The following is a 17,976-nucleotide window of genomic DNA, read 5'->3' as shown; positions in this document are numbered from 1 at the left end:
TTAGAACATTTTTTGAGCATATTTTCTTCATTTTTTTTTTTTGCTGTCTCCCTTCTTCCTTCTTATACTTAACAGTATATTAGCTGCTCAAAGTTTTCCCATAGTTCACTGATGTCTCAAATTTGTGAATCTTTTCTTTTGTGTTGTGCAATCTGTGCTCCTTCCATCCAGTGTAGTTTTCATCTCTGAAATTATAATTTGCATCTCTCCAAGTACAATTTGGTTTTTAAATGGCATCTTCCATGCCTTTACTTACCTGCTTGAGCTTCACTGTGGGATACAGTTGAGTGACTTATTAACAGCTTCATCCTTTCCTGTCTTGATTTATGATTTGGACTAATTCTACTCTCCAGAGATAAGAACTTTCTGATTGTTCATAGTCCTGTGAAGTATGTCTTTTAGGAATGGACACTGTTTTTGGCACCATATGAGCACCAGACAGTTTCCTCTAAAGTTTTAGGATTTTTTTCCCCTTGATCTCAGGTAGTTTCCTAGGACCCATGAGCTAGCTATATGGGTACATGGAAGTCTACCACATGAAATACCCAAAAGGGGATCTTCGCAGATTTCCATGGTTCTTCCCCTGTGCTGTTCTCTCCTCTCCCATGTTCTGTCTTGTGATTTCTGTCTGCCTTGGTTTTACTGTGCTCTCAGCTTCATCACCCCAACCTGGGGAGTCTAGTAGACTCTACCTCAGTCTTTCTCCCCTGAGTCATGGGCTGGAAACTCTCTCAAGGCAGGGAGCTAGGCATTCCTAAGACTTCCTTTATTTGTTCTCTGACTTTGAGCGATCATGGTCTTCATTGCCTGAAGTCCTCTGTCTTGAGAATCATTTTTTAATGTACTTTATCTGTTTTGAGTTTTGTTGTTTGTAAGAAGGTAAATCAGCACCTGTTATTCTATCTTGGCTAGAAGAAAATTGCACTGAAGCTTTAGCACGTGCTGTAGACTAACTAGAATTCTTTCCTTTGCTTAGCTACTTCCTTCTCATCCTCCATTTCTCAGTACAGCCATCAAGAGCTCTTCCCTGGGCCCACTATAGATTCGATTCTCTCATACAGTACTGGAATTCTGTTTTCTTACAGTGTCTGTGTGAATATATATCTGTCTTTTTTTTTTTTTTGTCTTTGTTCTTTACTTCCCTTTAGCTAAAAAAGAGCAGAGGTCTTTTGTTTATGTGCAGAGCTAAGTGTAATGTTTTCTACTTTGTTTTCTCCCTGATACAGATTATGTTACCCAGTTGAAAATTCAAGATGCATTTCATTCATGTAAAAGATTTATAGAACTCAAACATAATCATTGTAAAAAAATGAAAAATCTTATTTCTGTACTACTATGGGAGATATCTGAACTAAAAGAAACAAAATCAGAGTTAGAACTTAAAGAAGCTGAATGGGAACAAAAATTCTGCAGTTTGAGGTATGACATGCTAGTTTTAAAGAAATGCTTGAACTATTTATAGTACAGACATGTAGAAGAGTTTTTGTGGTTACTAACTTACATTCTGAGATTTAACAGGGGAAAAATCTTTAATCTTTACAATGGTGCAAAACCATCACAGTTTTGACATAGTTTGAATTTTGAATCTTGACCTTTTCCCAGGCTAGAGATATGTGGTATATGAGATATTCTATACTTCTTTATAGATAGACCTGTGTTAGAAGATTTTACCCAACTATAGGCTACTAAATGTTTTCTGAGCCTATTAATAGTAGGCTAGCTTTTTAAACTTTTTTCAGAGTTGTGTGAAAATCTTGGAAATAACAGCAAATTCTTAACTATGAATACTCTGATGATTAAGCACATGTTCTTTTAAATGATAATTTTCCTAGCTATATGGGTATATGGAAGTCTACCACTTGAAAATTTCATTACTTAACAAATTTTATTGTGAGTTTTTACGTTGTTTGTATCATAATTAATGCTGAAAGGAACATATAAATCATTTTCATATATTTCTAATTATATTCTTTGAGTAAATTCTTCAATATAGAATAATTGTGCTAAACTATAGGACTGGTTTTAAAAAAGATCTTTTATCCATACTTATAAACTGTTCTCAAGAAAGTTTATATTAATTTACAATTCAACCAACAGAGTATGAAATAGTTATTTCTTTCAACTCAGAATCATTTTTTAAAAAATTTATGTAGTTTTATTCTTAATATACATGGAATAAAAATTAAAATGGAAAGTCATTTCCAATTCAACACATCACTCTTATACACAGATAAAAATCTAAAGTTCTGTGTTGAAAATGCATATTTTGCTTCATTGTTTAATTAAAATATTAGATCCTGTCTTATTCTGAAGGATATCTTAAAATTGTTTATGATATGCATAATCAATAAGAGAAGTTGAAAGTGAAATAAAGACACACTAAAAGTGAGAGAAACAGATATGAAATTCCTTAGGTTGGTATTGGATTGTGTTAAACTGCAAATATATGTTATATAGAAGACACTGAAGGTGCTACCTTTATTATAAATCATTTTTAAGGACATCTGCAATATTTTATGGAAATGAAAATTTAATTCTTGTAGATTTTTAACTTGTTTACAAACAGTAACTTTATTTACTTAACCCTAACTGGTCTATTTTAATTGAGTAATTTCAACTGTTTGGGGGAAAAGGTAATTTTCAACTTGTAACTTTAGTGAATTTTTTCCAATATCCTTTTCCTTAGTATTTACTACAGTTACTAGTATAGAAACTTATCAGTTAGCATAATATTCTTTCATTGCTACCTTTCAAATATGTATGTCCTTTGGAAGAGATTGAAGTGAAGAGGTAAAGACCTGAGAACAAGGAAGGAAAAATATGCAAGAACATAAAAATGTTGTTAAGATAAGAAACTAATACGTGATGAGACAGGTCACAAAATGAACTTCTAATTTCCTAACAAAACAGATTGTAAGATAAGCATATTTAATTACAGATTTACCCTAAAACAAGAAGAAGAAAAAAGAAGAAATGCTGATATGCTTTATGAAAGAACTAAAGAAGAGTTAAGAAGAAAAGAAGCACAGTACAGGAAAGAAGTTGAAGTGAAACAACCTGAACAGACACTGAAAACACAAGATATGGAATTGAGGACTGTAAAAAAGAATTTGGATGAGGTAAATTAATCTGGTAAAAATTTTCATATTTCTAAGTTTTTTTCATCTATATTACTTAAAATATTCCTTTGATCTAACATTTACTATTTAGGTCTAAAGCTAACCAAAAATGCTATCTCATCTTAAATGAACTATGACTTTTATAGCTCTATATACCTCCTGGTGTCCAAGTAGTATCTTTAGTTCAAAAAGCTTTTGAAAACAGTAATATGCCACATTATTCTCTCTCTCTCTCTCTCTCTTTCTTTTTTGTTTTTGGAGACAGTGTCTCACTATATCGTCCTCGGTAGAGTTCTGTAGCGTCACAGCTCACAGAAACCTCAAACTCGGGCTTAAGTGATTCTCTTGCCTCAGCTTCCCAAATAGCTGGGACTACAGGCACCTGCCACAACTACCAGCTTTTTTTTTTTTTTTACAGTTTTTTGGCTGGGGCTGGGTTTAAACCCGTCACCTCTGGCATATGGGGCTGGGGCCCTACTCCTTTGAGCCACAGGTTCCACCCTCCCAGCTGTTTTTTGATTGCAGTTGTCATTGTTTAGCTGGCCTGGGCTGGTTTCAAACCTGTCAGTCTCGGGTGTATGTGTCTGTGCTACAGGTACCGAGCCTCACATTATTCTCTCTTAATTAGAATTTATTGATAATTGTTTGTCCCTAGAAAAATAGTTAAGTTTATTTTTCCCTATTTCACATGTGCTACTGTTTTAAACATTATGAAGAGGAAAGAAAAGTTAGCTGTAATGGCAAATCATTTCATGATTGTCTAATAAGAGTTATATAAAAATTTTTTTTCTTTTGAGTCTCACTATGGCACCCTTGATAGAGTGCTGTGACATCACAGCTCACAGCAACCTCCAACTCTTAGGCTTAAGTGATTCTCTTGCCTCACCCTCCCTAGTAGCTGGGACTACAGGCACCCACCACAATGCCTAGCTATTTTTTTTGTTGCAGTTGCATTGTTGTTTAGTTGGCCCAGGCCAGGTTCAAACCCTCCAGCCTCAGTGTATGTAGCTGGTGTCATAACCACAGTGCCACAGGTACTCAGCTAAGAGTTCTATAAATTTTGTCTTATTTACCATTGGTATTTTGCAACAAGAGGCTTCTTTTGTATTTATACTTTAACACCACAGAAGTAACTGTGATTTGGTGGAGAAGCACTAAAAAGAAGACTCAGAAGACGTTGGGACAGTCTTGCAGCTTGCTTATATTTTTAAACTGTCCTTTTCAGAGTTGTGATAGTGAAATGAATTCATTGATGTTATATAGAAATGCCTACTTTTATAATTTGTCAGTATAATTCTTATAACTGCCTATAAAAATGTTACCAAAGTAGAATGTTCTCAAGGAAAAGGAACTTAAGGACTTTTGGGAAATTTAACCTGTCAAAGTATCTGCATAACTAAGGCTGTTACCATGCGGTATGATGTGCGAATGTAAACCCACAGTTTTAATGTAGTCAAATTTATGAATCTTTTATTTTATGCCTTAGGATTGTTGTAATTCAAGGAATGGTTTTTCAAATTCTGAGATTCTTAAAGACTTCTCCAGTGGTTTGAGTTTTGTTATCAAATAAATTTTTGAGCTTTTGGAAATTTACACTATTATGTGGTTTGAGGGTTTTTTTGTTTTTCACAGTGACCCTCTTTATTCAAAACCAGGACACCCTTGTCCAGAAACTGTTTTCACACTGACATGTCCACGCACACACACTCTGAGGCCTATGGAACGTGACTCACTCTAGTGATGGTGCTGTTTGAACTGGAGTCCACAATACCCACACTTCCTAGTTTTTGTTTCTTTGTCCAAGTTTATTTACACCTTAGGGTGACCAGGGTGCCACTGCCGCCATCACACAATATCACCCGGCTCCCCACTTCACTCATGGGTTGCTTGGCTAAAAATATGGAATGCTTTATGAATTTGTGTGTCATCCTTACACAGGGGCCATGCTAATCTTCATATTGTTCCAATTTTAGTATATCTGCTGCCGAAGTGAGCACAAGGTTTGAGGTTTTGATCCAACTTTTCCTCCAGTTGGATTTCCATTTATTGCAACTTTTCATTATTGAAATGTGTAGGTTATTCTTTAATTTCAGAGGAAATCATATGTCATTTTATTGACTGCTAGCTAAAAGTGTCCTTTGTTTTTACTTAGACTCTTCATAGTGAAGAAAAAGACAAAGATCTGTTTCATAAAAATTGCATGTTGCAAGAAGAAATTACTGTGCTAAGGCTAGAAAGTGACATCATAAAAAAACAGAATGAGGAAAACAAAAGGAAATATTTTGAGGATATTGCAGTTGAAAAACAAAAGAATGATGACCTCCAAAGGGCTGTTCAACTGAATGCAGAAACTTTAACAGAAACTGTATCCCAGCTTAATGTTCTCATAGCTGAGAACAGTATGCTAAAGTCTACTCTGGTGAATGAAAAGAACAAAGATACACAGGAAACAGGAGTACAAACATACTGTTCTAAACTGGCTGTTCTCCAAAATACAGCATCGGGAAAGAACCTGGAGAAGAGTCATTCCATTTCTTGTGCTCAGGTGCCCTGTTCATTTATGTTTCATATATACTCTATACACATACTCTGAAGGTAATTTTCTACAACATATTTTAATAATTATGTTCATGACACAAAAGTTTGAATGTGTTTTCACTGTGACCTATCACACCAGGTTAGGTGTGGAATTTTCCACTTGTGGCATCATCCCTCTTCTGAGAAACATTCAGTTTTTGTAGCATTTTTGTAGAATTTTGTAGAATTTTTGTAGCATTTTTCAGAATAGGGATGCTCAACTCCTAGTACAGAGGTTCCTTGAATTAATGATGAGGTTGCATCCTAATAGACATATTATAAGTTGAAAATATTGGGCAATGAAAATGCATTTCATACACTTAACATTGTGCCTTAGCTTAGCCTATTATAAATAGACTCAGAACACTGGTATTAGCCTACAGTTGAGAAAGTCTTCTAACACAAGTCTGTCTTATAATGAAGTGTTGAATAAGTAGCTCATATACTGCATATCTCTAGCCCAGAGAAAGTCAAGATTCACAACTCAAAATTCAAAACATGCATAAACTGATGATTTCACACCATGGTAAAGCTGAAAATTTTTAAGTTGTACCATCATAAGTCAGGGACTCTCTGCATATAAGCATATTTTAGACAATATGAAAAATCTCAGTGATAAAAATATTTATTGTATTCATCGTGATACTACTTTCTGTTAGTAGTGCAAGTCTTGACTTCATGAAAGAAGTCACCTGAAGTCAAAAAGTTAATGATTTTCATAGTAAGATTTTAATAAAGATTGTGATTATCTAGAAGCAACATTTTATATATATCACCTTTTGTTTTTGCATTCATCCATTGATGGACCTTTGGGTAGTTTCTTCCTCTTGGTTATTGTGAATAATGCTGCTATGGACATTAGTGTACAACTGTCTGAGTCCCTGATAATATTTCATACCATATTTTCAAATTCTAAAAAGAAATTTGAGGAATAATTCTAGAATTCTGAATTTCTCTTTTAACCTAAACCCATCAGTGAGATTTTGAGAATGAATTATTTTTCATGTTGTAATTTGTATTTCCCATCAAGAGTGGTTGGTCATTATACCAGCATTTTCCCAAGCAGAAGAGGATTCTCCTGTCATTCATACTTCTGTCTGTAGAAATAAAGACCAAAAGATAGTATTGTGAATAGGAAATCTGAGCAATAAGGTAGATGCTCCTACTAACTACTTTCTTTAAGTCACAACTTAGGTGTTGCAAGTCTATAAAACTGACACACCTATCGGGAACAGATCAAAACATTTGTTTTGACTGGCTGTCTTCATGATCAAAAAAATATCGAAAAATTATTTTTCCTAGGCTTAATATAAATTAGTTTCATTTTATCAGCATACTATTTATACAAGTGGCAATGTACTAAATGAGAAGTCTCCTGTAAATAAGAGTGCCAGGAGATTCCCCTTACATCTGTGTCATACAGGAAGACATTAAGGTATCAAAATTGGAAAAATTCATAAGAGTATTTTCAACCTATTATGCTTATTCAAAAATGATGAGAGAGATTTTCCATAGATTCCCATTGAAATGAGTTAAAAATATGGCAAAAAAAAGATTAGCTGCCAGGGTCCTGCCCCAGGGGCAGGGTCCATTAAGACCTGTGGATCTGGCAGCGACTGACTGAAGAAATATAAAGTTAGAAACAATGAGATAGAAAGAGACAAGACACACAGAATAGAATCTTCAAAGGTGGGAACTCAGGGGACCACTTCCTGCTTGAGGGGTTCTGACAGTGGTCCCGGGGGTCATTTCCACTCAGCTTTTATTGAAGGCTATTTGCTCATTAGCCCAAAGGGTAAGCTGAAGAAGGGAACGAAGATGCCAGCAGTTTCTCTGAGTGAGCATATGGGCTCCTATTGTTTCTATAATCATTAACTTTAAGGGTCTGAGCAGTCTTGAGAAATCCAGAACCTGAGCCTTATGTGGGGGCAGCCTCCTGTCTGAGGTCACACACACAGATTCTTAGGGAGCTACTAAACTCCACTAGTTAACTGTGGAGTAAAACTCCACTGATGTTAATCTCCTCTGAAGAATTGGTGGAAGAGAGGAATTTTCCTCTCACCATCACCACAGAGGGTCTTCCTCTGCAATAATGATACAAGCCCTTCTACCCATATTTTAGGGCTCCAGCTGTTCCCTTGATCTCTGTCCCAGCCAAATACACATCTCCACAATGGGTATTTGCTTTGACTATTTACTGGGCAGGAAATGGCCTAGTTAATATATTTTTCCAGGCCTTGCCACAGCATCTTCTGTGGCCATTATTTCCTTAGATTGTTCACAGACCCAGCGGGGCTGTTAGTAAGCTGTATCCGCAATAGGCCAGAGCTCTAGGAAAAGCAGGAAACTTGCTCAGATAAGAAATTTAGTGGTAGTGGTTTAAAGTTAAAATAGCTAACTTTTTTTTGTTCTGCCTCAGCTTACTTTTTGATTTTTCCCTTTTACTGGGGGTGTTTTCCCTTTCCAAGAATAGGGTTTTTGGTCCCCATTCTGCCTGCAATTATCTGCTTTGAAGACTTCTTTGGACCAACTCAATAGCCTCCAACTTCTCCAAAAGTTTCTTATCTCTTGAATTCCAGAACCAGAGAATACTTGGGGTAAGATAATTATGATGGACACAATTTTGAGGTAAAGAATCTGGACTGGGAAGAAGAGAGAACTGCAGCTGACTCCATCCTCCAAAGGATAGTTGAGTGTTCATCTGAAAGAAACTTTAGAACAAACTTTGATAAGTTCATGTGTTCATGGTGAAGGGGATTATTCAACAAAAAAATAGAGGCAAACAATTGATCATCTCATCCATGTGGAAAAGTGTTACACTATAAAAGAAAAAAAAAAAGACAAAATATGCTGACCAGCATCCTAAGGAGAAGTGCCCTACCAGATTAAAAAATAACACTACACTCAAAGTAACAGCAACAGGAATAAACAGAGACTGTGGAAGAGCAGCTGTATACACAAGGAATCTGCACCAGGAAATGGTTGATGAGCACATGGTTAAGAACACGGTTGATGAGAAGTGAACTAGAAGGAGGATCCCTCACTCAAGAGGTCATATCCATTAGGGAATGAATCTGAGTCAAATCCTCGAGCTTTTAGCAGCAAGCTCTGAGAGAATTAAAACAGAGGAAAAGCGAAGGTCAGAGGTCAACATCAGTGGGTGCTGAATTGAGAAATGAATCAGGGTCTTAGGAGCAGAGGGGAGGGTGTGGTCACTGCTAGGAATTCCTGCCAAGAAGTAAAGCACATTAAAGACTAAATAACAGGGCCTTGATGACCCCCAGAATTTCATTACTGGAATTATAGGATTGAAGATGAGATTTAGGATGAAAGAAGACAAGGGATGAAAAAGTAGATGTCTAGATGAGGTCATGTATTAAAGAATATTACTGTCCAAAGGAAGGAAAGAAGCAGGGCATTAGAAAAGCCATAAGAATCAAGCACAAATTATAATTTTGTTGACTGCAGGGGAGGCTTAAATTTTAATTGAGGAGAAATGGTTAACAGGAAAAAGCAAGATTCGTGGATGAAGAGTATTTAGCTCATAGGTGAGGATCAAAAATAGTATAATAGGAACCAGGTAGGAGTTCTGCAAAAATTGCCTTAGTAAAATAGAATTTGATATAACCTGGAATATCTTAAAACTTTTGATGGCAAGGTTGCAAGGGCCTCTTGAGAAACTAAAATGTAAGAATAATGACTCTTTAAAAAATATTTTTATTAACACTTAGTATTTACTATGTAAAAACTTCTGTTTTTACCAAATAAAATTTGACATATATACTTCAAATAAGAAAATGATGAAAGTGAATTTTTTTTAATTTGTTTTGTATTAGATCATAATTGTGTACATTAATTCTCTCATAGGATACAGTGTGTTACTTCTATATGCATTTTGGAAAACTCTGATCCAAGGGCTAATATAGCCATCATGTCTTTCTCATAATTGTTATGTTAAGGCATTTATATTCAACCTTTAGACAAATTCACCTGTACCCAAATAGGATAAACTACTGAAAGTGAGATTTTTAAGGAAAAATCATTATTTTTGAAATCTGCCCTTACAGGCTTTGGGTTTATAAATTATGTTTTATAAACCAGTCTAAACACATATTTCTCATAAACTCCTGAAAAAAATAATATTTTTAAGAAAGTTTTTCTAGGTTTTAAAATTTTATTTTAATTTTTCAAGTCTGAGAATGAAAAGGAAGTAAAGAAACTTATTGAGTCAAAGAAATTGCTGCAACATAATTTGGATCAAGAAAAGAAGAAAAACAGTAAATTAGAAAAACGAGTAACTAGGTAAGATTTTACTATTTCAGATCATTTCAACCTTTCATTGTGATTTAACTATAATTTTACTTTCCTTTATTAGAGCTTAACTACACAGTTTGTATCTGTATTTTCATAATTAAATTATTCTATTTTAAAATTTATTTCAGAAACTCAAAACAATCTGAAACCCTTTTTAAATGTGAAAGTATGATACTTATTCTTTAATGATTTTGAAAACAATAGTAACAATGCCTTTGGCATATAATGTCAACTGCACTCTTCATCTCCTTTGAATTTTTATTTCTGAAATTCCTTCCACTGTCTTTGGCAATCTTCCTTTGCTTCTTTTAATAGTGTCCTTTCCTGCTGAATTCAAATTCTTTAGTATTTAAAAACCTATGTCATCCTTAAACAACATCAAAGTTATCTAGATTAGTACATATTCTGCCTTTTTCTTTTTTTAGTTATAAATTATATCATTTTCCATGTATATCTTCCATGTATACATGAGGGATACTGTAATATGTTACATTTGTTTGAAAATAAATGTGTATGTGTTTATGTATGTGTGTGTTTGTGTGTGTACATATATGCATATGTATATGTATGTGTCATACATACCAAATACAGTACAACTGCTATAAGTTGACCACCCAAGGGACTATATCAAGCTGGTCAACATAAGGAACTTCCATAGAGTACATGTGGTGCATGTCTGGTCTATGAAAATTTGATCAACTTAAGAAGGTGGCCAATGTAGGGAAATGGTCAACTTTGGAAGCTGTACTGTATACGTATGACTTAAGAAAAGCAAACAATCAGAATATGCTTCCCAGTGGCTTTCAAGCCCCCACCATTACTTATTTTCTCTTTGTTTACTGAATACTGAAGTTTGATTCTATTCAATATATTTCCTCTCATTGCCTTTCTCTACATGATTTTGCATCCCTTTTCTCTTGTTAATGTTGTGTTAGCAAAGATCTCCAGCTCTCTTCTTTCTTTTTTTTGTGTTTTTTGGCCAGGGCTGGGTTTGAACCTGCCACCTCCAGCATATAGGACTGGCACCCTACTCCTTTGAGCCACAGGCACTGCCCTCCAGCTCTCTTTTTAAAACAGACTTTTAAGTTTTGACACATTATCTATGTGCTCATTTCCTTTCTTCTGAAAGTCTGCCTGTTTCTTTTTCTGACTCAAACTTCAAAGATGCTTTTCTTCCTGTTTTATTGCTTTGAATGGTCTCCTTGATGTTTTTTGTGTGTCCTTTCTCTTCTCTTATCAACTATGGTCAATGGCTATCAAAATGTATTTTTGTGTCCTTTTTTTCAAACATTGATATGTAAGTCAGCTTTTCCTCTTTACAATGGGTATTGATCTCTGGGTTATACCTAATACTTCTAACAAGTTCATGTTTTATATTAACATACTGAAATGGATGTTTATAAAAACTGTGTATGGTTACAATACTACAATACTTTTTTGCCACATATGTCAATAAATTTTTCTATGTTATTATTTACTTAAAATTATAATTTTGTAAGAATGTTTTCCAACAATATTAGGTTGAAAATAATAAGAGGATCATAATTTATAGATATGTTTCTTTTACATGCTAGAACATGATGTTGGTTTAAACAATTATTAAATATTCAGTGCTTTCTCATTCTGTACATTTCTGCAGACTGAAGTGCCTCTTAAAAATGGCAACAAAGTTAAATGAACATGAAAATGAAAGGTTTAATTTTCATGAAGATGGAAAAACCAGAAAATTTGAAAAGGATATTGAGATCAATAAGCTAAAACATGAGGTAAGTTTTGATCAGTTTGGGGATACACAAAAAAATCACTCTCTCAATGTATTGACCAGAGAAATAAAGATTTTTCTTTTAATTTTATGGACTTGATATTAATGAAAAGGATAGCTTTCTAATGTATCATGTTCTATAAAAAAGGGCATACTGTTGATTCTCTTATTTGAACCCTGGCCAGTAATCTAAAACCAAGCAGTGCACCATCACTTGGCTCAGATCACTAGCATCAGTTTTCTTTTAGTAACAGCTTCATTCAGCTATAATCAACAGACCAAGCAGTTCACACATTTGAAAGTATAGCATTTAGTGGCTTTCAGTACATTCCCTGAGTTTTGCAGTTCTCACCACAATTTTCATCACTGTAAAGAGAAACCCTCTATCCTTTAGCTATTACCCACCTCTCTGCTTTCCCCCTTCTTGCCCAGCCCTATGGAATCCCACCAATCTAGTTGGTTTCCATAGTTTTGGCTATTCTGAAAATTTCATATTAATCTAGCCACAATATGTATCTGGCTTCTTTCACTTAGATAGTATTTTTAAGGTTCATCTGTATTCTAGCATATATCAGTACTTAATTTCTTCTTATTGCTGAGTAATATTCCATTGTGTGGATATATCAGATTTCGTTTATCTGTTCAACCTTGGGGTTCTCCATTTTTCTACTATTATTGATAATGCTGCTGTGAACTTTTATGTATAGTTTTTGTGTTTTCACTTCTCTTGGATGTACTTATATACTTATGAGTGGAATTGCTGGGTCATATAAGGAGCTGCCAGTCTGTTTTCCAAAGTGGCTGCATGATTTTGCATTCCCATTAGCATTGAGTAGGCTCTAATTTCTCCACATCCTTGCCAACACTTACTTTCCATCTTTTTGATTGACAAGAGATTCCATCCTAGTGGAGGGAAGTGGTACTTTGTTGTGGTTGGGATTTGTGTTTCCCTAATGACTAGTGACTTTATATTTGCATGAGTTTATTAGCCACCTGTATGTCTTTTTGGAGAAATGTCTATTCAAATCCTTTGCCCATTTTTTCTTTTTTTTGTAGTTTTTTGCCGGGGCCAGGTTTGAACCCATCACTTCCAGTTATGGGGCCTGCGCCCTACTCCTTTGAGTCACATGTGCTGCCTCCTTTGCCCATTTTTTAAATTGTGTTGTCATCTTATTTCTGATGACAGGGATTCTTTATGTATCTGAAGTATAAGTCCCTCATCAGATGCATGATTTCCAAATATTTTTCCCACTCAGTGGCTTGTATTGTCACTTTCTTGATGTGTGTTATTCAAGTATGGCAGTTTTAAATTTAATGATTGCAGTTAATATATATTTTCTTTTTTGGTGTTATATCTTAGGAACTTCTGCCAAATGCAGTTACAAAGATTTATGCTTATGTTTTCTTCTAAGAACAATTTTTTGAAAAAACTATTCTTTTCCCATTTAATTTTATTGTTACCCTTGTTGAAAATCAATTGACTGTGAATGTGCAGGTTTATTTTTGGATTCTCAATTCTAATACAATGATATATGTCTATCCTTATGCCAGTGCCGAATCAAATTTTATGAGGATCCCTTTCCAGTTGTGTTGCATTTTACCAGTTGTTTTATGTAATAATAGAAAGTAAATGTTGTGGAATGTGTGTAACTTCACCTTTTGCTTTTTGAAGGAACCTAGGGCAAGCCTATCCCATGCTAGGCTGATTGCATAGCATGACGAGAAGTTAGGCTTACAAAGATAAAATACATTCCTTTTCTCCTTCCATTCAGACTGCATTAGTCTCTCACTCAGTGCCTATCTGGATGAATTTAGTCCCATTTCCATCAAATCTTGACCACAGAATCTGCTGACACAGCCTACTATTCACTGCATTATGTTTTATTATCTCATAATTCATAGGATCACCCATAGATTTTTTTACCAGTCTGGGCTGTCAGCCTTCCTCTTTGGAGGAATCAATTTAATCAATTAAATCAATTTAATCTGTCATTTTTAGTTCTCAGTTAGATCCTTTTTTTTTCTTTTGAGACATGATCTCATTCTGGTGCCTAGGCTAGAGTGCAGTGGCATCATCATAGCTCACTGCAACTTCAAACTCCTGGGCTCAAGTGATCCTCCTCCTGCCTCAGCCTCCTGAACAACTCCGATCATACCACTGTGCCCAGCTAATTTTTCTATTCTTTTTGGAGAGGTAGGGTGGGGGCCCTTGCTGTACTGCTCAGGCTGGTCTTGAACTCCTGACCTTAAGCAGTCCTCATACCTGCTTTTCCCAAGTGCTAGGATTTCAGGCATGAGCCACCACAGCTGGTATAGATCCTCTTTTGACCTGATGCCTGGTTCATATGTGTGACCCTTGGACAGATTTAGCACACTCAGAAACCACAGTTCTCTGTATTTAATTCCTTTTACTTAAACAAAGAGAGATGCACAGATGCACTTGAATTAATAGTTCAACCCATTCAAAGAAAAATTTTCAAGAGGGCAGCATTTAAAAATCAGGCCATTTGTTGAGATAAATAATAGTCAAATTAATAGTTATGGTTTCAAAATTTCAGAGACAATGTATATGATGTGGTTTGGCATGGTGGTACAACATAAAGATGAGATGGTCTTCTCTATACAGAGAAGCTTGAAGTAACGTAAAGGTGAAATTGTGTTCAATCTCTTAACTTTCAAAGCACATTTCAGTCTTTTTAGTACTGAGAAGATTAAAAAATGTTTCCATAATGTTCTCTTTATTTCCTGACTGCAGAAAGGAGAATGAAGATTGCATATAAGTACTAAATTGTTTAATAAATACAGCTGCCTATATATTTAAGAATTTTGTTTGTTTTGTTTGTTTGTTTGTTTTATTTGGTGGGTTCAAACCCGGCCCAAAGCATGTGACTGGTGCCCTAACCACTGAGCTATGGGCACCCAGCCACATATTTCAGAATTACAATGAATTGAAATCAGGTAAAATGTTGAATTTTACTTATTAAACCAAATATTTCTAGTTGTTTTTCAACTATTCTGCTTCAAATCATCTATCTCATGAATTCCTTGTTTTCCTTATTCCCTAACTTGAGGGAAAATTCTAGAAGTATAATTGCCTAGTTGTAAGAATTTGCAGTGGAAGGGAGTTTTAGAAAAACTTCCTACTCATTAGTTCTGTCTCTCTTCTAGTCATCTGCTGCTTCTCATTAGCATTTGTTATTAATAAATTTTCAATGTTTATTAAATCCTATTTTAAAGGAGACCAATTTCTCTCCATTAATAAATTGTTTCTTGTTATCTCTCTTTTTAAATTCATTTTTCTGTGTACTTTCCCCTAACAAATTACCCAAAATTTGGTAGCTTAAGACAACATTTATTTTGTTCATGAATCTGTGGTTTGGAGAAAGTGTGGCCAGGACAGCCCATCTCTGTTTCCCTCAGCTTCTCTGCAGACAGCTCAAAGGCTGGGGGACTGGAGTGTTAGGAAGCTTTGCCCACTAACATGTCTCACTGTTGATGCTGGCCACTGGCTGGAACTTCGGTTGAGACGGGCAACCCAAACCCCTACCCTGGAACACCTAGGTTCACACTGTGGCTTGAATGTCCTCAATACAAGGGTTCAGGTTCCCAGGGCAAGTAGTCTGAGATAGAGAAGCTTCTTTAACCCGATGCTGGAAGTCACATAGTATCACTTTTACCACATTGTGTTCATTAGACGCAAGTCACTAAGATTGGCCCATATTCCATTATTTGATGAGATGAATGATTTTTTTCCCTTTGATTTTAGTTGACACATATAATTATACATCCTCATGGAATGCATAGTGATAGTTTGATGTAGGCATATGATGTGTAATGGTCAAATCAGGCTAATTAGCATGTCCATCACCTCAAACATTTATCATTTCTTTTCTGTTGTGAACATTCAAAATAATCTCTTTAGCTTTTTGAGAATATACAGTACATTATAGTTAATTATATTCACTGAACACTGCTGTGGAACATCAGGACTCATTCCTCCTGGCTAGCTATTAATTTTGTACCCATTAACCAACCTCTCCTCCCCTCCCGACTACCTTTCCCAGCCTCTAATCCCCATAATTCTACCTTCTACTTTCATGACATCAATTTTTTATTTTTAGTTCTAAGATATGAATGAAAATATATATTATTTATCTTTCTGTGCCTGACCTAGTTTGCTTTACAGTGTCCTCCAGACTCATTCATGTTGCTATAGATGGCAAGTTTTCATTCTTTTTCATAACTGAAAATTGTTCCATTCTATACATGTACCACATGAATTATGAATTGTCTGTTGATGGACATTTAAGTTGATTGGTTATCTTGTCTTGTGATTAGTGCTACAATTAATGACCATGAAAGTAACTCTTTGATATAATGATATCATTTCAATTGGATAAATACCCTATATGGGATTTCTGGATTACATAGCAGTTCTGGTTTTAGGTTTTTTCATTTCTTTTTCTTTTTTTAATTAAATCATAGCTGTGTACCTTAATGTAATCATGGGGTACAAGGTGCTGGGTTTATGTACCATTTGAAATATTTTCATCAAACTGGTTAACATAGCCATCACTGCATTTTCTTAATTATTGTGTTAAGACATTTATACTCTACACTTAGTAAATTTAACACGTACCCTTGTAAAATGCACCATAGATATAGTCCCATCGATTATCCTCCCTCCACCCATGTTCCTCCCTCCCCTCCCTCTCCTCTTTCCCCTTCTTCTTGGGCTATAGTTCAGTTATAGCTTTCATATGAAAGCTATAAATTGGTTTCATAGTAGGGCTGAGTACATTGGATACTTTTTCTTCCATTCTTGAGATACTTTGCCAAGAAGAATATGTTCCAGCTCCATCCATGTAAATATGAAAGAGAGAAAGTATCTTTTTTTAAGGTTGCATAATATTCTGTGGTGTACATACACCACAATTTATTAATCCATTCATGTCTTGATGGGCACTTGGGCTTCTTCCATGACTTAGCAATTATGAATTGGGCTTCAGTAAACATTCTGGTGCAAATATCTTTGTAATAGAGTGAGTTTTGGTCTTCTGGATATATACCTAGTAGAAGAATTGAAGGATTGAATGGCAAGTCTATTTTTAGGTCCCTAAGTGATCTCCAAACATCTTTCCAAAAGGAACATATTAGTTTGCATTCCCACCAGCCTTGCAGAAGAGTTCTCTTTTTTCCACATCCACTCCAACATCTCTGTTTTTGGGACTTTGTGATGTAGGCTAATCTTACTGGGGTTAGATGATATCTCTAAGTGGTTTTGATTTGCATTTCTCTGATGATTAAGGATGATGAGCATTTTTTTCATGTGTCTGTAGGCTATGTGCCTGTCTGCTTCAGAGAAGTTTCTTTTCAAGTCTCTTGCCCATCCTGAGATGAGATCACTTGTTCTTTTCTTGCTAATATGTTTGAGTTCTCTGTGGATTCTGGTTATTAAACCTTAATCAGAGACATAACCTGCAAATTTCTTCTCCCATTTTGAGGGCTGTCTACCCACTTTATTTATTGTGTTCTTGGCTGTGCAGAAGCTTTTTAGTTTGATCAGATCCCAGTAATGTATTTTTGGTGTTCCTTCAATTGCCCAGGGATTCTTCCTCATAAAATATTCATCAGGGCCAATTTCTTTAAGAGTTTTCCCTGCACTTTCTTCTAGTATTTTTATAGTTTCATGTTTTAAGTTTAAATCTTTAATCCAGTGAGATTCTATCTTAGTTAATGGTGAAAGGTGTGGGTCCAGTTTCAGTCTTCTACAGGTCGCCAGCAACATTTGTTAAATAGGGAATCTTTTCCCCACTCAATGTTTTTAATTGGCTTACTGAAGATAAAATAACGATAAGTAGCTGGGTTCATCTCTTGGTTCTCTATTCTTTTCCATACATCTACCTCTCTGTTTTTGTGCCAGTACCATGCTGTTTTGATCACTATCATTTTATAGTATAATCTGAGGTCTGGTAGCGTGATTCCTACTGCTTTGTTTTTATTTCTGAGTAATGTATTGGCTATTTGAGGTTTTTTCTGATTCCATATAAATAAAGTATTATTTTTCCAGATCTTTAAGGTATGACAGTAGAACTTTAATGGGGATTGCATTAAAATTGTATATTGCTTTGGGTAATATGGACATTTTAATAATGTTGATTCTTCCTAGCCATGAGCATGGTATGTTTTTCCATTTGTTAACAT

At 35.1% G+C, this 17,976-nt stretch overlaps 1 protein-coding gene and 1 non-coding gene across 2 annotated transcripts in view; one reads left to right on the top strand and one right to left on the bottom strand.

The window, feature by feature from the left end:
* LOC100946172 (POTE ankyrin domain family member A-like) overlaps positions 1 to 17,976 on the top strand; it is a 232,966-nt gene that overhangs the window by 101,539 nt on the left and 113,451 nt on the right. The window contains exon 12 of the mRNA XM_023508312.1: positions 11,650 to 11,776. Within this exon, the coding sequence (XP_023364080.1) occupies positions 11,650 to 11,776 (127 nt within the window). The remainder of the gene's footprint in view (positions 1 to 11,649; positions 11,777 to 17,976) is intronic.
* On the bottom strand, positions 5,013 to 5,116 carry LOC111722379. The gene has a single exon (XR_002771202.1). It is a non-coding gene; the product is annotated as a U6 spliceosomal RNA (small nuclear RNA).

This window comes from Otolemur garnettii, unplaced genomic scaffold (genome assembly GCF_000181295.1).
Source record: "Otolemur garnettii isolate 467f Iridium unplaced genomic scaffold, OtoGar3 scaffold00243, whole genome shotgun sequence".
NCBI lineage: Eukaryota > Metazoa > Chordata > Mammalia > Primates > Galagidae > Otolemur > Otolemur garnettii.
This window is presented reverse-complemented; position numbering and strand designations above follow the sequence as displayed.